Raw genomic sequence first — 27,487 nt, 5'->3', positions numbered from 1 at the left:
GTAGTTAGCGACCGAACGGTCGCCTTCCGAATCTTTCCATCACGTGGCTGGGCCAAAGTTTTTCCATTCCTCATCCCTTATTATTCTTGCTTACTGATTCACGAGAAGCTTCCTTGATACCTAAGAACTTGAAAGAGATATATAAATTGAAAGGATTGAATATAAGAAAGCAAGATGGGACTATTTAATAATTCGAGGCTAGATAATCAATTAAATGTGGCTGCGTTGATAAACGGGTTGAGGCCAGGTGGTCCATTACTTGGGCCGGCCTCATTGCAGTTGACGATATCAAGTACCTAACTTGCCCCTAAAAGGAGTACCTAACTCCCCTAGCACGGCTCCTGTATGTACCTTATATACGCACGCCTACTCTTGTATCAAAAAGAGTCAGGCGATTTATTTTAACACACATAGCAGCGTAGCTGAGCTGGTTGGCACTGTGATTATCAAGCCAGCATTCTAGGGATCAAATCCCACCAGTGGTGCTTGTTTTTCTGGTTCAGGATTCTTCCTTTTTTTTCCCTTAAAAACGGACAAGCCAACACAGCTAGCAACAAATCGCGGGCTTACGTAAGAGGCACCAAAGACGGATCAAAAAACTGGTGGTCCCGCTATGGAAAAAAAAGTGGAGAAACAATCCTTCCTTTAATATTAGGTAAAGATAAGCACCACGGTTTGGTATGCATCTAGATCGGGATGGTACCTGTAGTAAACGGTCGCTCCCCATCTGTATGCGTCCATGAGTCTGCACACGGTAGCTACTTGGCTTTTATTTTGAACAAAACTCCTCCCTAATCTTTGTGGTTGCTACTCCATGTTTGTGGTTGCTGTCATGTACTCGATGCCTTTCTTGTTTCAAAATTCCAATACCTGAAAGTGGCACATCATATTTCCAGTTGTGGTCCTGTTTACATGGCTTTTTCTGATTTAGTTTCGGTCAAGTTTATGTGAAATATAATCTCCTTTTCTCTGTTACTTTGGTCTGAATATTTACATTTTAATTACCATATACGTACTAGTGCAGCATCCAGATATTTTGTTGGTGTTATCTTCCAAAATAATAGTAAATGCAGTCCTCAGATAGAAGTAAAAGTAGCATGTCTGCAAACAGAGTTGTACATGCAAACTTACTACAAGTGATGTAGATGATTGCTTGGAATCATAAAGATCTCAAATAAACATACAAAAACAGATTCTTAACACAAATATATATATATATATATATATATATATATATATATATATATATATATATATATATATATATATACTCAACTTGTGATGCCATGCAACCTATAAACAACAGTTTACAGTTCTATGATCATTTCCGTCCTGCAGTTCTAAATATTATGCGAACATACATTGCTTTATACAAGAGAAAGAAGTATGTGTACTTTAGAAAGCAAAATGTTGAAGAAACATATAAAAAAGATGTTGCATGGCTGTTGTTTAGGTCACTTCTTTATAGGTTATGATCTCTGAAAATCCACAAATTATACGGTTGGTTCACAATTGCTATTCAGGTCACTTTTTTATAGGTTAATACTTGCTTCATCCATTTATGAATGTGCAGGAAGGACTGTAGAACAGAGAAGGGGTTCATTGTAGAACAGAGAAGGGGTTCATCCACTAGTAGAAAACAGGGCTTTCGTTCGGCCAGAAAAGAGCATTAATCCCGGTTGCGTTACGAACCGGGACTAATGTGAGCATTAGTCCCAGTTCGAGCGGCGAGGGCACCGTACAGGCATTACTCCTGGTTCAAATGGGACCTTTAGTCCCAGTTGGTGCCATGAATCGGTACTAAAGGGTGCGATGCCCATTAGTATCGGTTCATGGCACGAACCGGTACTAAAGGTTAGCCTTTAGTACTGGTTCGTGCCACGAACCGGTACTAATGGTGTTGAGACCTTTTGTACCGGTTCGTGCCACGAACCGGTACTAATGGTGCAATTTTCAAATCCTACCCCCCCCCGGTGTATCGCCTTTTCAGTTTTGTAAAAAGCAAAAGGAAATGATAAAAACTTCAAAAGTTAAAATCCTTCGAGATGTAGTTATGTTACCACATCTACTAGTTAGGAAAATTTAAAAATTTAAATTTGGACATGTTTTGCAAAAAGTGCAGGGAAAATGTAAAACGGCTATAACTTTTGCATACGATGTTAGAAAAAAACATATAATATATCAAAATGTTCAGCACGATAATACGACCTGTTTGCAAATTGTTAGAATCCTCAAGTTCATTTTTTTGAATTTTTGTTAAATCTGGTCAAACTATGGTCAAACTACTTATTCAAGAAGTATTAGTGTTACTAAATAATTATTCAAGAATATTAGTGTTACTAAATAATTATTTCAGTTTTTTTGAATTTTGGTCAAATCTGGTCAAACTGTGGTCAAACAATGGTCAAACTACTTATTCAAGAAATATTAGTGTTACTAAATAATTATTCAAGAATATTAGTGTTACTAAATAATTAATTCAATTTTTTGAATTTTGGTCAAACCTGGTCAAACTGTGATCAAACTATGGTCAAACTATGGTCAAACTACTTATTCAAGAAATATTAGTGTTACTAAATAATTATTGTTTTTAAGAACAATAGTTTCAAACTCAAACAGTGAAATGTGTGACTTCATGCTCAAGCTGAATTCCTGAGGGTTAATAGGATTGACATCTTATTATTGTTAGGAAAACAACAAGTGCAGAGACTTGGAAACGAGGGAGAATAGAACCCGGAAGTTAAGCATGCTCAGGCTGGAGTAGTGAGAGGATGGGTGACCGTCCGGGAAGTTAGATGATTTGGAATGATGAGGGGTGATTAGATATTAGAGGTTAAATTAAGCAGTGATGAGGGGTGATTAGAGATTAGAGGTTAAAAAATTCAGAAATTTGAAAATAAAAAAATCAAAAAAATTCAAAAAAAATCATAAAATTTCCTTTATTACCAGTTGGTGTTACCAACCGGAACTAAAGGTGGACCTCCAGGCAGCAGCCACGTGGAGGACCTTTAGTCCCGGTTCGTATAAGAACCGGGACTAAAGGCCCTTTTTCTACTAGTGATCATGTTGTTTGGGTTGGTTTGCGCTAGCTCCGGCGATGGTGTTGTCGTCCTCAGCCACAAATGTTGAAGGTATCCCCCTCCCTTCTTCCCTTTGCTCTTGTCATGTGTTCATTTTGCTTGCTTTCCACAAGATACTATCCCAGCTTGTTGGCAAACAAGCTCATTTCATTTGCTTTTCTCATATGTGAGTTAAGTATGTTTATACCATATAAAGTGAGCTAACCAAAGATCGTTCCCTTATCTGGTAGAGAGACTCGGCTGCGTTGTTGTAGCAGAAAACAAGATATTAAAATGATAACCATTAGTGCCATTTTTATTACCTTCTCCAAGCAAAATCTTGGCAGCACATTAACTAGACTGTTTGCTTCTAGTCATGGAAACTAAATAAATTTTATGGTTCTCATTTTTCTTAGTAGAGGGGTTGTCCTTTCCCACATAATGACATACCTCGATAGATTTTTAGAATGCTCTGGGAGCTGGAATGCGTTGTTACATTCAGACCTCTAACACGGTCACTCCATTGAGTTGTGATAAATTTATTTCACCAAGTTGTCGTTCCAATCTTCAGTTTGTGAAATTCGTTGCCTGATATTTATGAAAATTAGAACTCATGAACCATGGTTAGTACTATGTATATTATATTCTGTGGACCTGAACTTTCTTAGGCAGGGCTATGATGTTACTAACATCTTATAATGTACTTATGCTAAGAAACTTTCAGGACATCTTATAATGCTCTGGGAGCTAGCTTTGCACGTACGTGTGTGTGCTGCTGCTATCTGGTGAATTGATCTAGTGATCAAAAGCCAACAAATGATGTAATGTTCTATACCAAATTACTAATAGTGGCTTGCAACCAACAATTCTTATAATCCCTTGAGCACCGGAGTCCCTCCATTGTGCCCATGGCCGCAATGACCATCGCCCTGCTAGGCTCGAATTCGAGCAGAGCAGCACCCCCACCCCCTCTCATTCCTCCACCAGTAGACCTCCCAGATCCTAGCACATCCCCCACCCCTTCTATTGTCACCGGAGCACCCGTGGCTGTGCCCCCGAAGTTCTGTCGCTGCCCGTGTCCGCGGCCACCTCGAGCTGCCGCTGCTCTGCCCTTCCTCGGTGACCGTGTCCAGGCTAGGCGGGCGCAACCACTACTAGGGAAAACCCCAACAGTAGTGCGGTGTTTCCGGCTAGCAGTAGCGTAGGGCCCCGCACTATTGCTAGGGCTCTACAGCAAATATTTAATAGTGGTGCAGTTTGACGTACGCTACTGCTATGGTACCTAGCGGTAGCACTGGCGGAACCAGTGCTACTCCTAAACATAGTAGTAGCGCCTGTCATACCAACGCTACAGCTAATTATTTTTTCTTATGCGTGTTTGCACTGTGTTTGTAAATTTTTTATACTGTAGTTTTATCACATTATTTTATGATCATCATTAGTTATTATATCAGTGGGTGAACGAGACATGGATTAGATTCAAGTGGAGGCAACATGGCGCAGATCTAAAGTACTACTAATCAAAGTGACTTTGTTTGGATTGGTAGTACTTTATATTTGTACCGTGCCGCCTCCACTTGAATCTCATGCACGTTTCTTTCATCGACAGATATAATAGCTCATCATGCTCACAATGATATAACAACTAAGCATCATCATCATCATAATAACTCATCATCATTATCATGATAACACAAGGCATACCCATCATTATCATAGTCATCTAGCAACTTCAACTCGTTATCATAGTCATAAACAACCCTAGTTAATTATTTTTAGCACATGATCATGAGTATTTGCTAGGAACTGCTACGTTCTCTAAGGTAAAAAATACCATATAACCAAATAGCCCCTAACTCTCCATTATGAAGAATGAAGATTACCTTGTCTTCAATTCATGCGCTTCGCTCAATGTTGCTTCCAAGTAGCTCCCTATGATTATTCATAAAAAAAATCCATTCTTTGATTGTGAGGTCTTCATTGGTTTTAGAAATCTTGTATGAACAGCGGTGAACCTAGGCGGACCTGGCCTATAAGGTAATAACATCAAGGCGACCTTTCAGAAACATCAGATGCGGCAAACAATCCTTCGGGATTTTTTGTTAAAGAACGTAATAATAACGTCGTAGTTAGCAATGTACATTAGCTTTAGAAGAATGTATGATAAAGATGCATTGATGTCGTAATATTACAAAATCTTACCATGCCACCTCCATGGATGTTGACGTAGTTCAACACATGCACTAGTGGACGTATTGACCATTTCGGACTAAAGGGGTTCTGCAATTTTCAAACTCTACCCCCCCCCATCGCCATTTCAGTTTAAAAAAACAAAAGAAAATGATAAATACTTCAAAATTTAAATCCTTTAAGTTGTAGTTATGTTACTACATCTACTAGTTAGGAAATTTAAAAAACATAAATTTTGACATGTTTTGCAAAGAAGTGTTATGAAAAATTAAAACGGCTATAATTTTTGCATACGATGTCGAAAAAAACGTATAATATATCAAAATGTTCAGCACAAAAAGTCGGTTCCGAATTCGAAGGCCATAGGCCGCCTTGCATATTTTTAGAATCCTCAAGTTCTGAAAGGAAAAAAGTTATCCTCAAATTTTAGTTTTTTTGAATTTTTGGTCCAACTCTGGTTAAACTGTTGTCAAACTATAGTCAAACTACTTATTCAAGAAATATTAGTGTTATTAAATAATTATAGATTTTATAATAATAGTTTCAAACTCAGACGGTGAAACGTGTGATTTCATGCTCAAGTTCAACTCCTAAGGGTTAATAGGATTGACAGCTTACTATTGTCAGGAAACTAGGGGGAATATGACTCGAAAGTTAAGCGTGCTTAGGCTTATAGCGAGGATGATTAGTAGTTGCCCAAAATTAGCAGCAGCAAAATTGAATGGATCTAACACATATGTCAGAGGTCCTAATGGTACTAAAATTGTTTCTTATGTATATTGTGTGTGATTTCATGTGGCATTACTACTGTTTCATTGTCAATGTCAATAAGAACTTTGAGATCCAGACATTCAAAAAAATTAGATCCTTCTCAAGTTTTTCTGTTCCCATAACAAACTAATAAGGAACTGAAGTAGCATGAATAGTGAATAAGTTTTATTGTTGCAAGCAGAGAGGAGCATCTATGGCATGTATACTTGATCATGCCTCGTTACTGTTTATCAAATGTTTTATTCTCTCTCAAGAAATTTGTTCATGGAGATTGAAATCATTACAAATCCATGTCCTCCACCTCCAACTTCCATATAGTACAACAAATAGCAGAGTGCCCGCAATGAAGCTTGATAAAAACTGTAATCTCATCATAAACAATTCAGCGGAGATAACTGTGCATCCTGAGTTCTGATACAAACCTAATATAGACGACTATTATTTTTAGATAATCAAAGTACTGGAGCTAAAGAAAACTAAGCAAAACGATACAAACAAAATCAGGTGAAAAGCCATCATGTCTCCTTTGGGGGAAAGGCAAAAAAAAACTGCGGTGAACAACATCAGCTTGGACAGGTGAATGTGTGATGACGGCAGAGTTTACGGGATGGCACTTCGTCTTGTCAGCTTGAGTTATAGGATCTTCATTTTGTTGTCACTTTGAACGAATAATAAGTTGACACCGCACATGGAAAAAGAAAACCAAATCTAGAAAAATGGACCTTATTTTTTTATGTGAAAAAGGGAGTTTATAGGCATACCTATGTTGCACGCTCCTAGTAGCCCTTGTAGCAGCAGAAAAAGGTTGTGATCTACATGTATAGCATCCTAGTAAATAACATACCAGAACTTGACAAATTTGTACATTCAGTAGGCAGAACCCCGCTGCACTTTGCCAAAAGAAATATGTAAATAATTCAGAGGATCTTGGAGATAAATTGAAGCAAATACAAATAAACAAATTATGTAGACATGTTTAAGAACAGGCGGCCCACGATACAATGAGTTTGGTTAACAAACAGCATAATAGATCGCTAGTTTGCTGCATCATGAAGAAAGAGCAGCGTATATCTCTATCCTGTAACTATTTTGGCTTCCACCAAAGTATATGCGTGTCCTTCCGGCGTCTGCGATCTGAAACTTCTTCCACCAAAGGTTTCGTGGATGGAAATCAAGTCGTGAGGGAGAGGAAGAATGAGTAATCTGCGCAGAGAAGTGTAGAAGATGAGGAATTAGATGGAGAATAATCATTAGCGTGTTAGGGAAAGAAAGCTATAGCATGAGAGATGAGAGATTAGATGGATATCAAGTGTTACCGTGCTAGAGAAGGAAAGCTACAGAAATTCTACAAAGTTTAGCGTGGGAGATGAGCGATTAATGGATATTATTGTTACCGTGTTAAAGAAGAAAGTAGCATCGTACGTGCCATCTCTTATTTATCGGATGCTCAAACAAACTCGGTCCGAATGCCAATCGTTTTCCTCCTGTCCCTGGCGGCTGGAACCCTAGCCGCCGCCAGGAGAGCCAAATCTTCCAGCGCCGTCCTCCGGCGGCTCCCCTCCACCGGCAACCTCGGTCGTCAGTGGTGAGGGGGGTCGCCGGATTCACGCGTGTGGATCGTTTTTACTCCCTCGTATTCTAGATTTTTAGGCTGTTCATCGTCTTTGCTTCGGCGCTACGATGATAGCACTGAATAAAGATTCTTTGGATCCTTCCTTACAAAGGCCATCGGTCCTATGGTTGGGGATGGATTTGGAAACCAGTCTGTTCAAGCAAGGATGGCGTGGCGGCGGCGACATCCTCGTGGTGGATATGTGTCCTCGGGCTCCGCCGTTGCGACGGCATTTGCTCCAGCGTCGGTGTGAAGTTTGGGAGGTAGTCCAGGAGCGGATGCAGATTGTGGTCTGCATCGATGACGTCTGTAAGACGGAACATGTGCTGGGTTCGTGGTTCGTGGATGGCAGGTATGGTTTCCTTCTGCGACGTCTTAGTCGTGGTGGAGTGTCAGATCTGGAGTTCGATGGCATTGTCCGGGGTGTTGCCCCGGTCTGATTCGTTCAATGGTAAGGGCTTCACTTTTGGTGAGCCACCTTGGAGGTCCGCAAAGCTGCATATCAGCGATGGAGCCGCGTCGAGCTCGGGTGAGGAGGTGATACATCATTCTTTTCTTCGGTGGCTGCTGTCGTGGTGCCGGAGGCAGGTGATGGGCGTTGGTGTCAAGCTCAGAGATGTTCTGCTATCTTTTCAGTTTTTTCATGTCGGTCCTTACGTGACATGTACTTCAATCCTTTTGATATGAATGAGACACGTATTACCATGCAAAAAAAGGAACTCGTGCGATTTTTTTTACGTTCCATCTCCTGTTTATTGTATTCTAACTAAAGGAGAAGGAAATTATGTGATGATATTTGTTTTAGAATGTCAGATCTCTTTTTTTTGTAACGGTGATTCAAGTCTAATGTTTTAGGAAAGCTATATCGGGCGATATCTTTTTTACGTGACATGTCCGGTTTATTGTATCATGATTAAAGTGGAAGTATATTCTGTGATAATATTTCTTGTTTTAGGAGGTGAGATCTCTTTTTTCTTAAGGGTTATTCAATTCTTATTTTTTAGGAAAGCAAGTATCCTGTGATATCTTTTTTTATTGCGGCATGCATCTCCTGATTATTGTACCGTGATTAGGAGAAGGAAAGTCTGTGTTTTTTAGGCGTGAGATCTCTTTCTTTTTTTAATGCTGATTGAAGTCTAATTTTTTAGGCATGATTCAAGGAGATAGGCAGTATTGTGTCATATCTTTTTTTTTTGAAATTCAACCATGACTTCATTCAATCATAAAAGGCAGGGATTTCTGCCAAAAGAATTTGCAAAATACAATCTGGGGGATCATTCACCCAGAGCTTACTAAGATTATTTGCTACTCCCTCCTTTGCTAGTTCGTGCGCGGCTCCATTCGTAGTCCTTCGGACCAAAGACACCTTCCATTTCCTTAACGCCAACATGGTTTTCACCTCCTTTATCATTCGTCCCAACGAGGAGAGGTCGGCATCTGCACTTTGCAGCGTGCGTACCACTTCTTGGTAGTCCATCTCAATGTGCAGCTTGGCGAAGTTTAAGTCCCCCGCAAGTTGCACTGCCCTCTTGCAGGCCTGAAGCTCCACCAATGCTGGGTCACCACCCATAGGATAGTATTGGCACGCTCCCGCAATGAAAGTTCCGTCTGCGTTCCTGAACCCCCCCCCCCCCCCCCCGCGCCCCCCTTTCCTCCTCCCTTGGCAGTTGCACCATCTACATTCGCCTTGATCCAACCATCAGCTGGAACGCTCCATTTTTGGACCGGGGTTACTCGGGGCATCTTGCTCCCTCTGCCATTGACCTGCTGTCACTCCTCCATAAGCCTCATGACCATCGCAGCCATGTCACCCGCCTCCTCAATTCTTGTCCCTTCTCGCGCATTGTTCCATGCCATCCACAGCGCATATAGTCCCTGCACCATTATAGCTCGAGCATCATCCGAAGCATCAGCAAACCAAGTCATGAGCCACTGAGATAGCGCACTCTGAGAGCAAACTGACTCCGGCTGGATTGCCGCCGGTGCTCCCAATTCCGAGTGCAAAAATTTCCAGAATTTTGCATAGTGGGGACACCGCCAAAACCTGTGTAAGTTCGTCTCCTCCCTTCCACACACTGCACAAAAACACCCTAGGTTTGATCTTGCACCTATGCAGCTCCGAGCCCACCGCCAATCCATTACGGATCAGGCGCCAAGTGTGGATTTTCACTCTCCCCGGCGCCACCATATCCCACAGGTTCATCCAAGCTTTGGGGTTCACGACCGATGACGGCGACCCCGGGCTCCCGGTCTTTGCCTTTTTCTGCGTCATGCCAAGATGGTAGGCTGATCTAACTGTGAACACACCATCTTTTGTATAATTCCATGCTAGGTAATCCTCCACCATCGCCCCCCACTGTTATCTGCATGATATCGCATGCTTCCACTGGGGGGGGGGACATATTCTGCACCTTCTCCCGATCCCAGCTCGAGCTAGTTTCATCTAGAAGATCTCCAACTCTAGTTATGCCCGGGACAAACACTTGGCCCAGTGGCTTCAGGATGCCCTTACGCGGAATCCAATTGTCATGATGTATACGGACTCAGGATCTATCTCCAATATGCCAAATGAGCCCGTCCCGGAGTAGTTCACGACTGTGAATGATGCTCCTGAACGTGAATGACCCCCCATCGGGACAAGTGGCATTGAGTATTGAGATAGAAGACAGATTCCCGCACATTTTTTTGGTGAGCTGAAAGCTGCTCACGGTGAAGATAGGAGTAGATTGTAACCCCGATTTGATTAATACCTCCCTGGCCATCTTGGATAGGCCCTGGCCCTTCCACCCTGAAACTTTCCCCTTAGCACTCTCTTTGACATATTTAAAAGTTCCATCCTTGGATTTCCCCACCATCGTTGGTAGGCCCAAATATCTCTCATTGAGAGCCTCCGATGAAATGCCCATAGTTTGTTTCGGAGCCTCCTTTTCCTCCTCAGCACACCCATTCCCAAAAAATATAGCCGATTTCTCCAGGTTTACTTTTTGTCCGGAGGCCACTTCATAATCCTGCAAGATAGCACGGAGGCAAAGAAAGTTATCGTGAGACCCTTCCAGGAAGACAATACTATCTTCAGCAAATAGCAAGTGAGTGACCGTGGGGCCAGTGCTCCCAAACGAGACACCCTTAATCTTCTTCTCCTCTTGGGCATGCTTCAACAAAGCTGAGAATCCCTCCACACAAAAGAGAAAAAGATATGGTGACAACGGATCCCCCTGCCAGAGGCCCCTAGACGGGAGAAATCTGTGTGAAAGGCCACCATTTAACTTCACCGAGAAACTCGCTGACCTGACACACCTCATGATCATCTCTCTCCAGTGAGCTGAGAAACCATACTTTGTCATCACCTGGTCCAAAAAAGTCCACCCCACCCTGTCATAAGCCTTCATCATATCAAGCTTAATCGCACAAAGTGGTTTCCTCCTCTTCCTTTTCCTAATTGCATGAACACACTCATAAGCCACCAACACGTTGTCCGTGATTAATCTCCCCGGGACGAACGCACTTTTGCTCCTCCGCAATCAACATAGGCAGCACCTCCTTGAGCCTGTTTGCCAAAGTTTTTGACGCGATCTTATATAGTACGTTGCACAGACTAATCTGTCTGAACTGAGTGAGCATCTCCGGCGAGGCCACCTTGGGAATCATCACAATAACTATATCGTTGAAACCTTCCGGCGTCGTCCTCCCTGCCAAGAAATCCCATATAGCTGCACACACCTCCTCTTTTACCAACGACCAGTGTCGTTGGTAAAACATCGCCAGGAAACCGTCTGGTCCCGGGGCTTTTGTTGGCCCCATCTAAAATAGTGCTTTCTCAATCTTCTCATCTGCAAACGGTGTTGACAGCCTATCATTCATGTCGTTTGTCACGGTCGTCTCAATATGTTGTAGAATCTTGTCACCGTCCCGCAACCCCTCTGATGTGAATAGCAGCACATAAAAATTTGCGGCCTTCACTCGCATACCCTCATCATCAGTGCATTTGGTACCATCCTCCCTCTGTAACGCCTTGACAGTATTTTTCCTCTTTTGATGCGAAGCTCTGTTCTGAAAATACTGAGTATTCTGATCACCATATTGTAGCCAATCCACTCTTGATCTCTGTTTGTAATAAATCTCCTCCCTCTCGTACAACTCATGCAGCTGATCTTCAATGTCCATTATTTCCTGCCTATACCCTGTTCGTAGAGCCCGTTCCTTCGCATCTTTCAGTTGCCATTTTAAATGCACTATCTGCTTTTTTATGGACCCAAAAACCTCCTTGCTCCAAGTTTGCATCGCCTTGGCCATCAAGGCAAGCTTCTTGTATGCCGCTCCCACTCAGGGCTGCATCTGATTGGCCACATGGGCCTCTTCCCATGCATTAGCTACCATGGTCTCGTAGTCCGCATGCCTAGCCCACGCGGCCTCGTACATGAATGACCTCTGCGCCCGCGCCGATTGGTCGACCAGCGTCGACGCAACCCACATGAATAGCGCCTGATGATCAGACTCCTCCGTTAAGATATGTTGCACCTCGGACGCCGGGAACAGCTGCATGAAAGAAGCAGAACACGTGGCCCGATCCAGTCTGACTTGAATATTCTCTGTTGCATGCCTCTTATTATCCCAAGTGAACGGGTACCCTAAGAACCCCATGTCCGCAAGCCACAGTCGGCCAAACAATCACGAAACTCGCCCATCTGTCTGATGCATCTGGGTTTGCCACCAATCTGTCCTTTTGCACCATTGCTTCGTTATAGTTCCAACACAGATCCACGACAAATTATCTTGGGTCCTCAATACCTCAATACTTCCCACGTTTTCGCCCTTTTTTCCACACATGGCTCCCCATAGATTCCAGTGAATCTATAGATTTTCCTGACCACCTCTAGTTGGGCATCTATATAATACTGACACCACGGCCTAACTATTGCATTGACATGATCTCGCCACCACAGAGCAAGCCCTCCACTCTTGCCCACACAATTCACCGCAACTCCTTGACTAAACCCTAACCTCTACTTGAGCCTCTCCATTGCTTTTGCCAATTTTTTATCTCCGGTAAGAACACCATCGCTGGGTTGTAGGACCGTATCAGGTCTCGAAGCTCGCCAACTGTCGAGTCCAACCCCAATCCTCGACAGTTCCAGGCAAATAGACTCATTGTGACCGGCAGCCCTGCCTCGCAGGGTCCGCCGATGTATCATTGCGCTCTTCAATACGATCAAACACTGACGAAGTCTTCTGCCTCGTCTCACGAACAAAAGTATCATGCCCCTCCTGCCTCTCTCTGTCACCTTTAGCAACCCAGTACTGTTTAGGCCTCCTCTTCCTCTCTCCCTTAGCCTCGTATCTAGGGCTGTCCGGGGTGCGCTGCTCTGGCCTATAGTCTGGTCTAGGTTTTCTCACATAGTAACCTTGCCTCCTTTCTCTCTCCCTACCGTGGCTCGACGATCCAGCCCCATCATACCCCCACTGCCCGTACTGTCTATAGCTGGCCCTGAGCTCTTACTATCTTTCTTGTTGCCGTTGTCTCAGTTTAGAACGCAGCTCCCTTTCTTAATTCTGATCTAAATCATCTTGAAGGTCCCTCTCTTCAAAGGAGAGCCACCCTGCTTCTGCTTGTTTGAGTTTTTCCCTTCCTCATGGACTCCCTTACCATCCCCGCCAGTGCGCGAGACAGCCGGAGTGGTGAACTCCTTGTGCAAGTTGCGTTTTGTCTGGAGATCTTTGACAGACCCTGTCTTCTTGCTATGCCTTTCTCCCTCGCTTGATCTTACACTTCCAATGCTGTTGGCACTTCCTGATGGACCACGTACCGGTCCCTCCTTATGTCCCCAAGAACGCCTAGGAGATGCCCGTAGCCACCCTCCCCATTGCTGATCCGGATCCCTGGCCGGGGCACAACCCTTCTCTCCATGAACCAGACACCCACAATCAAACCACGTTTTCTCTACATCATCTTCAGATTTCTTCAAGTAAAAACCCCTCACAAGAGGCTCCATAATAGGCAGCTTAACCCTGAATCTCAGGTCCAAACCTTTTGCGAATCCATCTTTCTCCACATCAACCCGCACAATCTTACCCAACCAATTCCCCAGCCCTTCACCGAAGGCCTTTGATTGTTTGTTGAGTGGAAGATCATCAACCCGGACCCAAACATCGACATATTCAAACGTCATCTCAGATGGCCTCGTTGCTCCATCATAATCCTTAAGCACTAAAACATTGAAATCAAATTGCCATGGACCATTATTAAGAGCGTGTTTCTAGTCTCCTTCACTGCCGAACGTCACGGCGAAAAGATTCCTACCGATGATCTTGAACTGCGCTTCTCGATGAAGACCTCGTGCCCTAGCCATGGATTTCTCTAGCACGCTCTTGTTCATCGGTCTGGGCGTGAACGCTTTACCTATTGCCGACCACCTCGCCAGCCGCCCTTGCTCCTGATCAGATTCCTTGAAGATAAAACCTTTTGCCTCCTCCGTTAGCACTAAGCCCCCAGACGATCCGTCAAGCCTGGGGACACGGATGCGTTCCTGCTATGGGAGTCCAGTGGCGTCCTCATCGCTGGGTCGATCGCCTCCTTCTGTGCCGCCGGACACGGCGTAGAGGCCATTCTTGGGGTATTCGCCCTGGCCCCCGCCACCTTTCCAGGAGCAGCCGTCACGCCGCTCGCCATTGCATCTCCTTCCTTCTTCCTCTCTGCCATGGTTCTTTGGTCGGAGAGAGTTCCCACACCAGCTCAAAGCATGCTTGGAGACGTCGTCGCCCCCTCACGTGCCGCCAAGATCCTCACCACCACAGCTCGAGAAACCCTAACCCTAGCTGTCGAGACGATCGCCACACAATCGCCTCAATCACCTCTTCGTGTTTTTCGAACGAGGTGGGTGTCATATCTTTCTTGGGAGGGAGAAACGGTGGCTACTATTTTATACCGGACAAACAAAAATAAATAGGGTAAAATACCTATGGGAAATAAAATTTCAATACGATATCATCATGAATAAAAATTATAGGTTTATTTAAAAGGTAATTACATATTTATACTAACTTTTTGATATAAAAGGATAAAAGTATTATAGGTTTATTTTTTTGGCCGGTATTGCCACATATCAATAACAGTGAATAGTATTGAAGAGCCTAGAAAAATTAGGAGAGATTATGTTAAACATATGTGAGATGGACTCCCGCATTTTTTAGCAAGAGATGGACTCTCGCTTTGGATAATATTAATACACTAGTAGATTGCCCGTGCATTGCCACGGGCCAACAAATGAATTTGTAAACAATGCTCATTTTATTCCCCACGAACAAACACATTGCACTCAATGTTGAACCACAACACAAACACAAGTATCTTCTATGTATTTCAACAAACACCATGCACCACTCTAGTCTCTCTTCTCCATTGAACATGTCGTTCATCGCCTTCTTTGTCTATACATCAATCATCATATCATTGCCCCTTGACTCTTCATGTGGCTTCTATGCCATTGTTTTGTTGTCTCACTCTACTACATACGCCATGCGATTTTCTTTTACAGAAGGAGCGCCCGAGGGCGCTATTCATTGAACTATCATACGCATCTTACATCAAGGATACGAAATCCATAGATTACAAAGTTGCTCAAAGCGAGCAACACTCGACATTGGATACTCCTATGAGATGAGCTAATACAGTATAGTACAACATGAGCTAATATAGTATGTGGTACAGTAATGAGCAACACCATTCAAATCTCTTTTGATGTGATTATCTTTAACATAAGAGACCTGCAAACATTGAAGTATTCTTCTATCTGTAAATGGATTTCACAATGTCCCGGTTTGAAATTTGACAGAATCTGCAGCTCTTGCAAGTACCTGATTATCTGTCAGAATGCTGGACCGATAAAACCTGTAACTTTGGACTCTACCTGAAGCCCTTTCATTATAACTTGAGCAGCTTGATGCACCTGATTTGGATGTCCCTATTTTATTCCAAAATGTTTGTCATTTCCCACCTTCCATATACACCAGAAAAAAGTCATTAGATTGCATATGGAAGCATAGTGGTGTCCTGAAGTTAAGATTGCTTGAATAATATTAGGAATTGATCTGTAATGTTGCACAAATTAATCTGACCTAAGAAACCATGGCTCTAAATAATGATTTCCAAATCGTAAATGCTATAGATAAAAGAATGCAGCATAGAGCTGCAGTTAGAACATAAGATCAAACTTCAATTAACAAAACATCAAAATAATGATTTCCTATCAACCCCAAATTATCTCACACATATGTATATCCGTCCACACACATAGCTAATATCACTGATATAAGCCATTTATAAATGCAGCTCGTAAAGCATAAATGCTATATATAAAAGAATGTAGGGTCCCAAAAATCGTAATATAGGAACAAAGCCCCATCTCTTGTCAGGAACATTATTCCATAGAGATCATTTTTGGCTTGTTTGCATGTCTACATCAGAACAAATAAAATATGGATGGAGAAATATCCAAGTCTCTCTCTAACCAAACATGTTATACGTACAAATACACACCTTACTACTATTTCTATCAGAACAAGCAAACTCCCTAGTACAACAATTTTTTGGTGAATCATGGGAATCCTTCTCTGGACCAATAAGTCTACTGCCTAAACATATTGGGTGCTACAAATCTGATTAACAAAATAAGTACACTACAAGAATCCTGTTAATACATGAAAGTTCCAGTCCGTCACCGATCAATGAAAAACCGTCATGGGTGCCCTTCCATGACGGATTTGAAATCTGTCATGTATATCGCGTCATAATTTGGTATGGTAGCTTCCATGACAGCTCTTGGCCGTCATGGATCTGCGCCAAGCCCGCTCAGGCCCAATCTTCTGTGACGGAACAAGCCGTCATGGACGTATGCCATGTTGGATTTTTGCTTAGACCAGTTGGAATGACGTGGCAGCCTACGTGGACACTACTAGACAATTGTTTTTGTGTTTTTCTTCTTAACCCACATCAGGTGGAGATAACTGTTAGATATTTCTGGTATATATAAATTTCACACCTAATATTCAGACAAGGCCATAAATCAAATTTAATTTTCACAAAACAACCCAAACTCATTACAATCATGGCAATGTTCAGATACCAAAAATACATATTTACATATATAGCTCAACAAGTAGTACAACCATTATTACTACATCACTCTCTTGGAACCGATCTGAAAAAGGAGCCTCTAAACAAATTACTACACAACTTTGCATTTTCTTGGAATCAATCTGGAAAAGTAGCCTCTGATTTCTCTGTGTATTCGTTTTGAAAAAGGAGCCTCTGATTTCTTGGAACCTGCACTAAACAAAGGCATAAAAAACAAGTTAACCAGCATGTGGACAAATCTGGATAAGTGAAAAGAATTATCAGCTTGGCAAATATGGATGATAGGCACAACCGCACAAGTGTAGATACAAACTATGGCTAAACAATTTTAAGTCTTAAGATGATTAAGCTTCAGGCACTACAGATATCTAAACCTACACCAATTTCTAATAAGTAAAACAGATTAAAGTGTGGAAAAAGTTTTCTTTTTACAACTTGTCTAGATGTAGGCTTTTAGTGTAGATTCAGGAAATAGATTTTTTTGGGATAGTAGATCTAGTAATAACTTCTTGGCAAAAAACTTACAAGCATAAACTGCTACACTTTCTTTTATTTAAGTTGGCAATAAAAGATCAAAACTACATGAGTAAAAACAAATGCAACAACTGAAGTTTTAAATACTAAACACTAAATAGCACTTTGCTCGCAAGATGCTTCTGAATAGTCTAAAGTGGAACCACATGGACAAGCAATAGAGAAACTTTACATATTTTGGATCTGTAATAGATATCAAGAAGCATACACAAGAGCACTGCCTGAAATATCAAATTCCAGATGAATACAAGAACTATTCGAAGCTAGTTCCTGGAGGTCCTTCCGGACAACAACATTATGCCTTGATAATAAACAGCCAGACATGTTCTATTGTAAATATAAAATATTTAATTAAAACTTAATAGAAGGAAGGTGCATGCAGAGCTTCTGATATATGAATAGCTGCAAGGGCGTTGGGCATAAAATAATACTATTGCCATTGACAAGTGTCTGTTCTAAGTTCAAAATTCTAGTAAAGTAAAGAAATATGTTTTATGTATCACAATTTATCCTTGAAATGCAAATATGGTATATCGATAAATACAACTCTATATTCAGGCATTGACGAATCAATATCACAACAAAGCATATGATGGCTACTCTCATGAAGCAAGAAAAATACAGAACTATGGAATCCAGGAAAGTCTAAACAAAACAAGTACGAACTGCATCATCCTTGATGCTAAAATAAATGGCAGTCTTATCTACTAAAGCGCGCAATCCATGTTGGAACATCACACCGCACTATCTGCCACAAATGTAACTTAGACAAAATGGTCAGCTAAGTAGATCCCATAGAGATAAATCAAGAGTCACGAGATTTGAATGTTCAGGAAAAGGATAAGATATGATAGAAATCTTCTCAGCGAAAAGGCATATAGTACATCACCTGCCCCACTGTAGATTACATCCTTGCTGCATTCGCAGAATAGCAGGGAACCAACAGGAGCATCCCATGGGCGTTTACTTACTAAAATAAACAAGTACTAGTTGCTTAACTAACTAGCAGATCTCACGAATTCTACACTGTTAGTGCTCCCATGGTGAGAAAAGAAGGAAATAGCCATCAGTGCTACTCTGTCGTTGGCTGTAACATGCGAGTATTAGGAAGGGAAGTGGCCACGTTTGCTGCATGAGGTTCAATCCAAGAAACTTTGAGAGCAATCACTTGGAAAGAAAAGAACAACAGAGCGAGAGGGTCAACCTTCTTGTTCTGTGGGGAATCATGGTGCGCGGGGCGGACGACCTCGCTGTCGAACTCGTCCAGCTCGTCGGGCTCGAGCGTGGGGTCCCGGTCGTCCGTCCATGGAACTGGAGAGGCGGAGAGCTTCTGTTGATCTGAATCGAATCAAAAAAATTGATTGGGAATGGGAGAAAGAAGGATGGAATGAAGGAGAGGAGACGAGGGGGAAGTAGGGAGGGACCTTGTGCGGGGCATCGTTGTCGCCGGCGTGGTCGAGCTCGGGCCTCCCGCAGGTCAGGGTCGCCGTCCTCTCCTCGTCCGACGCTTGATGCTCCGAATCTCCAGATGACGAGGCAGCTGCGTGGCGTGGGAGACGGAAGAGGGAGGCCCCTGGTCAGATCCATGGCCGGCGCGCCGCAGCGGCTAGCGTTTGCCACCGCTTCCATGGGGCCGCTGCAACCGCCGTCGCCATGGATCTCGGGCCGCCATCATCGGTTGGAGGCAGGGAGGTGGTGGCGGATGACGGGGACGAGGAGAGGCGTGGCGGCGGAGGACGGGGATGAGGAGAGGTGTGGCGGCGGAGGACGGGGAAGAGGAGAGGCAAGGTGTGGCGGCCGAGGACCGGAACGAGGAGAGGCCATGTGTGGCGGCGGCGGATGGAGAAAGAGATTGGGGACGGGAAGTGTGTTAGGGTTAGGTTTTATACGGGCAAACGTTTAGGGCTTTAGGCGGGCTTTTTGCGGGCTTGCGGAGCTATACTAGACCGTTCATGACGATTTTCAAAACTGTCACCGGAAATCCGTCATGCATTAACAGATTTTTTGTAGTGGTAGATACAGTTGCTTACTCAAGCTCCGGAAAAATCTCCTGAAGAACATATGTCAGAACTATTCATTCAAAATTCCCAATATAGAGCACATAATACCAGTCTTTAATTGAACAATTGTTTACTCACTGACAGTGATCTGTCTGAAAAGGTACAAGTTTGTCAGAACAGAAAATGACTTGAAAGATCAGGGGTTAACAGTAGGCTCATTTCTAAATGGGGGTGATGAAAAAAATAAGACATATGACAAATGATTTCACAACATATAGTCATGTACTAACAATTATGAAGGAATTATGTGCGGACATCTCCTTGTTGAAATTTTTTAGTTTACAATAGTTATAATGGACCACCATGTAAACAGTAAGTTATGTATATGTCTTAATAACATGGAAAAGAAACATCACTAGTTGCCATCTTGAATAGCTAGCAAACTGCTTGAAGCAAAATGTATATTTACAATTTCAACAGAAAAATGCTACAAAGATGCGTTCCTGGCTATCAGTTTCAGCTAACTGAAACAGAGTGCAACAATTGCCATACCATGTTCAAATTAAATGGTTAACACACACCAATTCATCAGTTGATTACCTCAATCCGTTCCTGGCTACAGCGGTACCACCTCTTATGGGGATCTAACAGGGTCGTTTTCATTCTTATAATGATTCTCTCTCTTCTCTAAAAAACATCTCTATCTCTCTCTCCCCACCTCTAGTCTTGTTTATTTCCACCTTATTGAAAGTTGCATAACACACATTTGCTTCTTTTCTGTCTTGTGAACTAAGTTCTCCAGAATACTATGTTTTTTTATCAAGAGGGAAATAATTTAATTATGAAAAGAAAAAACTTATCTAGCATCAGTTCTAGTTGATTTTAGCAATTCCTTTTACATCTGGAATAATTCATTGTCATCAATCTAAAAACACAAAGCAGATATTACCTTTGCTGCATCAGACCCCAAATATATGAGAAATAATCGGATGTAGAAGTTCCTGACAATGATATTATATTTTTCATATCTAAACAAAATTATTATTGTAGGCATGTCGGATACACAGTTAAATCTAAAAAACCCAAATAACAAATGGACAATTCGAAAGAAAAGTGTGGGGAACAAATGGTACAATATAAAAATTGAGCAGAATATTTCGTCTAATGTTGAACAAAAAATCCCACAGTCTGAGATACCTTACAAAAGTAAAGGAGCAATATAGCAAGTCAACAACATAACTACGACATGTTGGTACATTTCCATCTACTACAGTTACTAAGCAATTGCAAGTCCACTGTGAACTTATACAGCGTAGAACTAATCAACCGGGCCAGCACGTATATTAAATCAGTAAAAAGGAAACAAAGCCTGATGTACTGCTTGCGCCATCCACACAGCGTAGCACTAATCAGCCGAACCAGCGGGTATATTAAATCAGTACAAAGGAAACAAAGCCTGATGTACTGCTTGCCATCCACACAATTCAGATTTAACAAAGTTTCAAAGGTGTGGTATACAAGGCACACTTCCGACCACAGGTCAATCGACTGAAATACAACTCATGAAAAAACTAATCATGGGCCAAGTTCATTGTGATTCTACCTTGTGCAGATGTAGACAGAGCTTTGTGCGTTTGTGAGTACTCAGTATTACTACAGATCCCGCTTGCACCCAGTCAATGTAGTTGACCTTGCGAGTGGGTGGAGACATTGCCTGAATCTACAAAGATTACAGGTGCACGTTACTTACTCTGTATCATTGACGCTTGTGGATCCTCCAGTACCAGCAGCACATGAAGAGTGCGAGCCTCCAAGGGGAAGAGATACGTACTGTAGCTTGTGTGTCCCCTCCCACTGTGGAACCGTGGAAGTAATCCACCGAGCGCAAGAACCTGTCGATGAAGGAGTGACCAGTTGACCACGTCGTTGTGCCAAGAGGACACCTCCTATTGCTTGCACTCATAATGGAGGAGACACTCGATGGCAAGGGGTTCGGAGGCGTCAAATGGTTGCCACCGATGTAGCGATGAGATCGGCGTCGGCCAAGGGATCAGCGGCGGCAAACGGATCCGCTAGGGCATAGTACATTTTGCAGTTGCTCAACATATGATGCACCAGATATTCAACATTAAACATGGTCTTGATCCAAAAAAGAAAACTTCTGTTTAAGTATACAATCAAGTGTGCCTATGTAATCGACACAAATACATGGCAAGATTTTTAGGAATTGCAAGGTGGCCCAGGACCAAAAAGGTCCCTAAATCATCTAAATAATAAATACATGGCTAAGTGATTAATACCTTTCCTTTTAAAAAAATATGACAATCACCAGCAGGGCAATCACTAAAGTTTGGCAGCGAAGAAAGATTTTAGAATCCTACAGTCACCCCTCTTTTCCTCTCTGTGAGCAGACAGTGTAAGTTCGATAATTTGGAGATATTCACTCAACAAAAGAAACTATGAAATAAGATAATCTACAATATATTGAGGCAACAACAAATATTCCTGAACTCAATAGTCCAGAAAATATGATTGAATGATGATGCCAAGAAGACAACAACAGAAGAATTCTCACCAACAAGTAATTCAAAAAATTGACCAGCAATTAATATAGATAAGGTCGGGAGATGAACATCTATAAAAGATCAACAGTGAATGGGTCCGGTTTGTCCGTGAGGGCCCAATGCTGCCGTGTTAATGCGTACGACCAAGTAAACAAAAAACCCACTTCAACCCAGACGTCCATGTGCTCAATAGATGATGTTTCACCACTATGCAAGGATGATGTTTGATTTGAAATGGTCTGGTGATGTGTTCAAGTTGGCATCTTGCTTGTTTGCAAGTCTTAGACTTGTACATGATGTTTGGATTGTATCATATGGTGTGGCCTGAATCTATGTCCAGATTACAACGATTAAACTGGATTCAGAAGAACAAGAAAATGCTCGTCCCTGACATGTTCTTACAGAGTTGATTCACAAGATCTGCATTTTGCATTTCATACTGTTCTACTACTAATTGCTTCATTTTGCAACATGTTCTTACAGAGTTGATTCACAAGTCCCCTGCATCCCACAAGTTCTCTCTCTTCGGTCGTTTGTGTTAGGAGAAGTGGATTTTTGTGAATCGTAATCAGCGACAAAGTTACCGCTTGACGAGGAATACAAATAGCAGCATGTGATGGTGGGTGTCAAGTCGGCAACAAGTATGGACCGACTTTATCATACCAAACTTTGTGATAGACATTCGAGCGCGTCTATTTGTGGTGTTTCCTACATGACATACATTGAACCGAATTGTCGACGCTTCACACACTGTTTTTTTATTGCTTTCTCTATTGGTTTCCCCCTTTTTATGTTTGGAATTTTCTTCTGGCTTTTTTCAAAAAAAATCACTAATTTCAGAAAATGTTCAAAACTTGTTCGCACATTTTGAATATTGTTCGTTTTTTAAGAAAGATGTTCACAAATTTTAAGAAAATTTTTATTCAAAAATTTGACAAAAGAATCATGTTTTCATATTCTTTCGCAAACTCGAAAACTGTTCGGGTTTTCAAATAATTCATAATTTTCAACAGTGTTTGCATTTTTTAAAATTGTATTTTTTGCTAAATCATGTTTTCAAAAAAATCTTTACAAACTTCAAGAAGTGTTTGAAGTTTCAAAAGATGTTTTGGAATTTAAAATTATTTTTTTCAAAAAAAACAAGTTTTTAAAAGATGTTCAAAATTTCAAAAACATTCATTTATTCTAAAATCGTTTCTGAATTTGTTTCTAAATTGTTTTGTAACTGTAGCCTTGTTCGGTTTGCTACCGTAATTGGTTGGATTCGCTACAGTAGCCGGTTTGATCCCTAGAAAACTCATCCATTTTTGCTACAGCGCCCATGGGCAGGCTCTGTCGGGCAGCGGCCACAAACACCGTCAGATAGGTGGTTTGTCTATATCTCTCTCGTAGCCACGACCTCATTTCTTTGGTTTTATTTTTTGTTTTTTTGTTTTTGCTTTTGCTTTTTATTACATTTGTTTAGCCCTTCAAATATTCTTAACAAATACATTACCAAAGAACTTTAAATAAAACATTTGAAAAAAAAGTTAACCATGCGTTTGAAATGTGTTTAGAGAAAATGTTTCCCATGTATATGAAAAAATAAACAATGTGCGCGAAAAAAGTTGATTCGGTATTTAAAAATGTTAATCAAGCATTTCAAAATTTTAAACAAGGCTTTTAAAAAGGTTAAAAAACATTTGAAAAATGTTAAATGTTTATAGAAAAAATGTTGACCATGTATTGAAAAAATGTTAATCAATTTGAAAAAAAATTAACCGTGTATAGAAAACATGTTAACCATGTATTAGAAATATGTTAATATGGTATTTGAAAAATTGTAATCAGTCATTTAAAAATTGTGAAAATGTATGTAGAATTTTTACCATGTAGTCAAATGCCAATCTTGTCTTTGAAAGCTGTTAATCAAGCAATTAAATTATTCTGAAAATGTATACGAAAAAATATTGATAGTGTACCTAAAAAACATTAAACATGTATTCGAAAATACTAAACATGTATTAGAGAAATATTCTTGACGTATACGAAGAATCTAGAATAAAAAGTAAAAGAAGAAATGAACAAAACAATTTAGCCCAAAAAATAAATATAGGAAATCAAAGAAACAAGTGTGGAAGCATGAAATATAGTGAAAATAGATAACTAAACCGGTGAAGTCAACATAAAACTAAGAAATGAAGAACCAATAAAAAGAACAAAAAGAAAGAAAACAACCAAAAGGAAAAACCAAAGACACCAAAGTAAAAATATGGTACAGTGAAAAACTGAGAAGCAAAAAAGAAATCAGAAGAAAAACTAGAAAGAAATAAATATAATTGTAGAAAAATGAGGAAATGGAAGAAAAGAGAAATAAAAAAAACCAGTGAAAAGCAAGAAAGAAACGAAGAAAACCCAAGAAAAAGTGGAAAGCAAGAAAAAAAATGAAGAAAAACGTTTACAAGCAAATAAAAACTATAAATTTGGAGAAACTAGCGAGGAAACAAAGGAAGCCTGTAAAAAAAGAAAGACTAAACTGGGTTGGCCCAACAGCGAAACCAGAGAGGGAAGCGCAACGAATGAACTTGATCGAAAATACTAGTGAACAGGGAAAAAGACTAACCCCCCCTCAGTGACAATGAAGAAACACTCGCGTGAAGCAAGATATAGCCCAGGCGTTCATGAGCGAGGTTGGTTGTGTGTGCGTTTTTTCCCCTGCTTTTCCAAAGTTGGTCTTCTGGTAGTTTCTGTAGTTTTATAAATTATAATCATACATTTTTAGAAAAATGTCCGTACCATTCGAAACCACATTTCCATGAAATTTAAAAGAATTTGACCGGTATAAAGATGTCCATGAAATTTACATATTATGTATGTGCAGTTTTTTGAAAGCAAATAATGACATCAAAAATGTGCATATCACTGGAAAAATTCCAGGCATTTAAAACTTAATCACATGATTTTAAAAAATTAGTATCATGTACAAAAGGGTTCACTCATTTTTTTACGAAAAAATATAAACTTTTTGAAAAGGAAATAAGTTTATGAAAAAAATGATAAAATATAAGTATCAAATATGAAAAGGTGAAAATGTTATAAACAGAACAAAATACACTAAAACGGGGTTCAGAAGAAAAAAAAAACTGTCATCCAGGAGGGAGAAAGAACCACCCCCACTTGCTACTAGGTTGCAGCTCACATACATTGGCGATGGCTAACCACTACCGGCAATAAGTGAGATTTGGCATTTGCTACATTCCCGGAAGGAAGTAGCCGCCGCCGACAAGCAAGCAAGCATTTGGCGTGCGCGCGAGTGAAAAGGCCTTATCTTGCGGTGGCATCCAGTCCAGGCAATTAGGCAAAGTTGAGCTCAGATCCAATTCGATCCCCTGCTCGGCTGCTTTGCTTGCTTCACCGACGGGAAGGGAATGTGATGCTTTGCTTTGCTGCTCTCCGCCTGTGGGGATGGAAATTGGGATGCTTTACTTTACCCTCCGCTTCTCCCCCACCAGCAGCCACATACTAGTTCCAAACACCTCCGCTGCCGTGTGCTGTCATTTGTCGCCGCCGTCGTCCGCCGACCGCCGTGCATCCCATCCATCTCAAAGCCAAGGCTGGTGGTCTAGTTCAAGTTTAATTTGTCCCACCTACCTAGTTAAGCTTTTTGTGTACCTTGTCTTTAGAGCTAGTGTTCATGTTCTGTTTCCTTGTCTCTGGCTTCTACTATTTTAGTTAAAATTTTCCTCAACTGTCATAACAGAAAAAAAGACCAGCAAGTTGACCAATGGCGATGGTGCTGGATGCTTTTGCATCCTTCATCGGGGACTACCTCAAACAGGTCGTACAGTATGAGCTCGGAACGATGCTGGGCGTCTCCGGCGAGATCCACAAGTTGGGTGACAGGCTTCAGGACCTCAAGAACTTCCTCGCCGGCGCCGATAGGAGAAACATCACCGACGAGACCGTCCAGGTCTGGGTGGCTCAGCTCAAGCGTGCCATGTATGAAGCTGCTGACATCCTCGACCTCTGCCAGCTCAAGGCCATGGAGAAGCGTGGGCCATCCTCTGCAGAAGCAGGGTGTTGCAACCCCTTGCTTTTCTGTATGCGGAATCCCTTCCATGCTCGGGAGATCGGCACCCGCATCAAGGCGCTCAACCAGAGGCTTGATTCCATCAAGCAGCACAGCGCTGCTTTCAACTTCATCAATCTTGGGTCATATGAGGATTGTCATAGCAGCAATGCCCATGCATCTCGTCATGGCAATCCTAGCCGGGAGACGGTAGGGGACATTTTTTTCATGCATGTCTTCCTCATGCCGCAACTATTATTGTTAAACATATTCAATGATTCAAATACACATTAGAGGAAAACAAACCACATAGCTAGTACAACCACTCTAGTGCACTTCATTTGAAAGAGCCACGCACGGATCAAAATAATGAATAGATCTACTTAAGAAAGTATCAGCTTGCAACCGATAAATAATAAAGAACAAAATAAAATATGGCAGCTACGAATTTTGAAGAACATACATAAACATGTATGTCAACATGCCACCAATCTTTGCAGCAGTCACGAAATCGCCTATCTCATAAAGACCGACAAATAATGGCAGTGGTAGTTACCGACCGAACGGTCGCCTTCCGAATCTTTCCATCACGTGGCTGGGCCAAAGTTTTTCCATTCCTCATCCCTTATTATTCTTGCTTACTGATTCACGAGAAGCTTCCTTGATACCTAAGAACTTGAAAGAGATATATAAATTGAAAGGATTGAATATAAGAAAGCAAGATGGGACTATTTAATAATTCGAGGCTAGATAATCAATTAAATGTGGCTGCGTTGATAAACGGGTTGAGGCCAGGTGGTCCATTACTTGGGCCGGCCTCATTGCAGTTGACGATATCAAGTACCTAACTTGCCCCTAAAAGGAGTACCTAACTCCCCTAGCACGGCTCCTGTATGTACCTTATATACGCACGCCTACTCTTGTATCAAAAAGAGTCAGGCGATTTATTTTAACACACATAGCAGCGTAGCTGAGCTGGTTGGCACCGTGATTATCAAGCCAGCATTCTAGGGATCAAATCCCACCAGTGGTGCTTGTTTTTCTGGTTCAGGATTCTTCCTTTTTTTTCCCTTAAAAACGGACAAGCCAACACAGCTAGCAACAAATCGCGGGCTTACGTAAGAGGCACCAAAGACGGATCAAAAAACTGGTGGTCCCGCTATGGAAAAAAAAGTGGAGAAACAATCCTTCCTTTAATATTAGGTAAAGATAAGCACCACGGTTTGGTATGCATCTAGATCGGGATGGTACCTGTAGTAAACGGTCGCTCCCCATCTGTATGCGTCCATGAGTCTGCACACGGTAGCTACTTGGCTTTTATTTTGAACAAAACTCCTCCCTAATCTTTGTGGTTGCTACTCCATGTTTGTGGTTGCTGTCATGTACTCGATGCCTTTCTTGTTTCAAAATTCCAATACCTGAAAGTGGCACATCATATTTCCAGTTGTGGTCCTGTTTACATGGCTTTTTCTGATTTAGTTTCGGTCAAGTTTATGTGAAATATAATCTCCTTTTCTCTGTTACTTTGGTCTGAATATTTACATTTTAATTACCATATACGTACTAGTGCAGCATCCAG

General features: G+C 41.6%; 2 protein-coding genes and 1 pseudogene across 2 annotated transcripts; 1 reads left to right on the top strand and 2 right to left on the bottom strand.

The window, feature by feature from the left end:
• Positions 1-8,848: 8,848 nt before the first annotated feature.
• On the bottom strand, positions 8,849-9,202 carry LOC147962871 (uncharacterized). Its single transcript, XM_087534341.1, has one exon. The coding sequence runs from the start codon at positions 9,200-9,202 to the stop codon at positions 8,849-8,851; it is 354 nt and encodes a 117-aa protein (XP_087390467.1).
• Positions 9,203-12,777: 3,575 nt separating this feature from the next.
• On the bottom strand, positions 12,778-14,329 carry LOC147962870 (uncharacterized; annotated as a pseudogene).
• Positions 14,330-25,623: 11,294 nt separating this feature from the next.
• LOC147962869 (putative disease resistance protein RGA4) lies at positions 25,624-26,202 on the top strand. The gene has a single exon (XM_087534340.1). It carries the CDS (start codon positions 25,624-25,626, stop codon positions 26,200-26,202), a length of 579 nt encoding a protein of 192 aa, XP_087390466.1.
• Positions 26,203-27,487: the final 1,285 nt, after the last annotated feature.

The sequence above is a fragment of the Triticum urartu genome, chromosome 7A (assembly GCF_056163025.1).
Source record: "Triticum urartu cultivar PI428250 chromosome 7A, HENAU_Tu73, whole genome shotgun sequence".
NCBI lineage: Eukaryota > Viridiplantae > Streptophyta > Magnoliopsida > Poales > Poaceae > Triticum > Triticum urartu.
The sequence above is the reverse complement of the archived record's forward strand: the minus strand, read 5'-3'. Positions and strand labels throughout refer to the sequence as shown.

Excerpts from the sequence above, each read along its gene's own strand:
- LOC147962871 (XM_087534341.1), bottom strand. The coding sequence starts at position 9,202 with ATGGGTGGTGACCCAGCATTGGTGGAGCTTCAGGCCTGCAAGAGGGCA.
- LOC147962869 (XM_087534340.1), top strand. The coding sequence starts at position 25,624 with ATGGCGATGGTGCTGGATGCTTTTGCATCCTTCATCGGGGACTACCTC.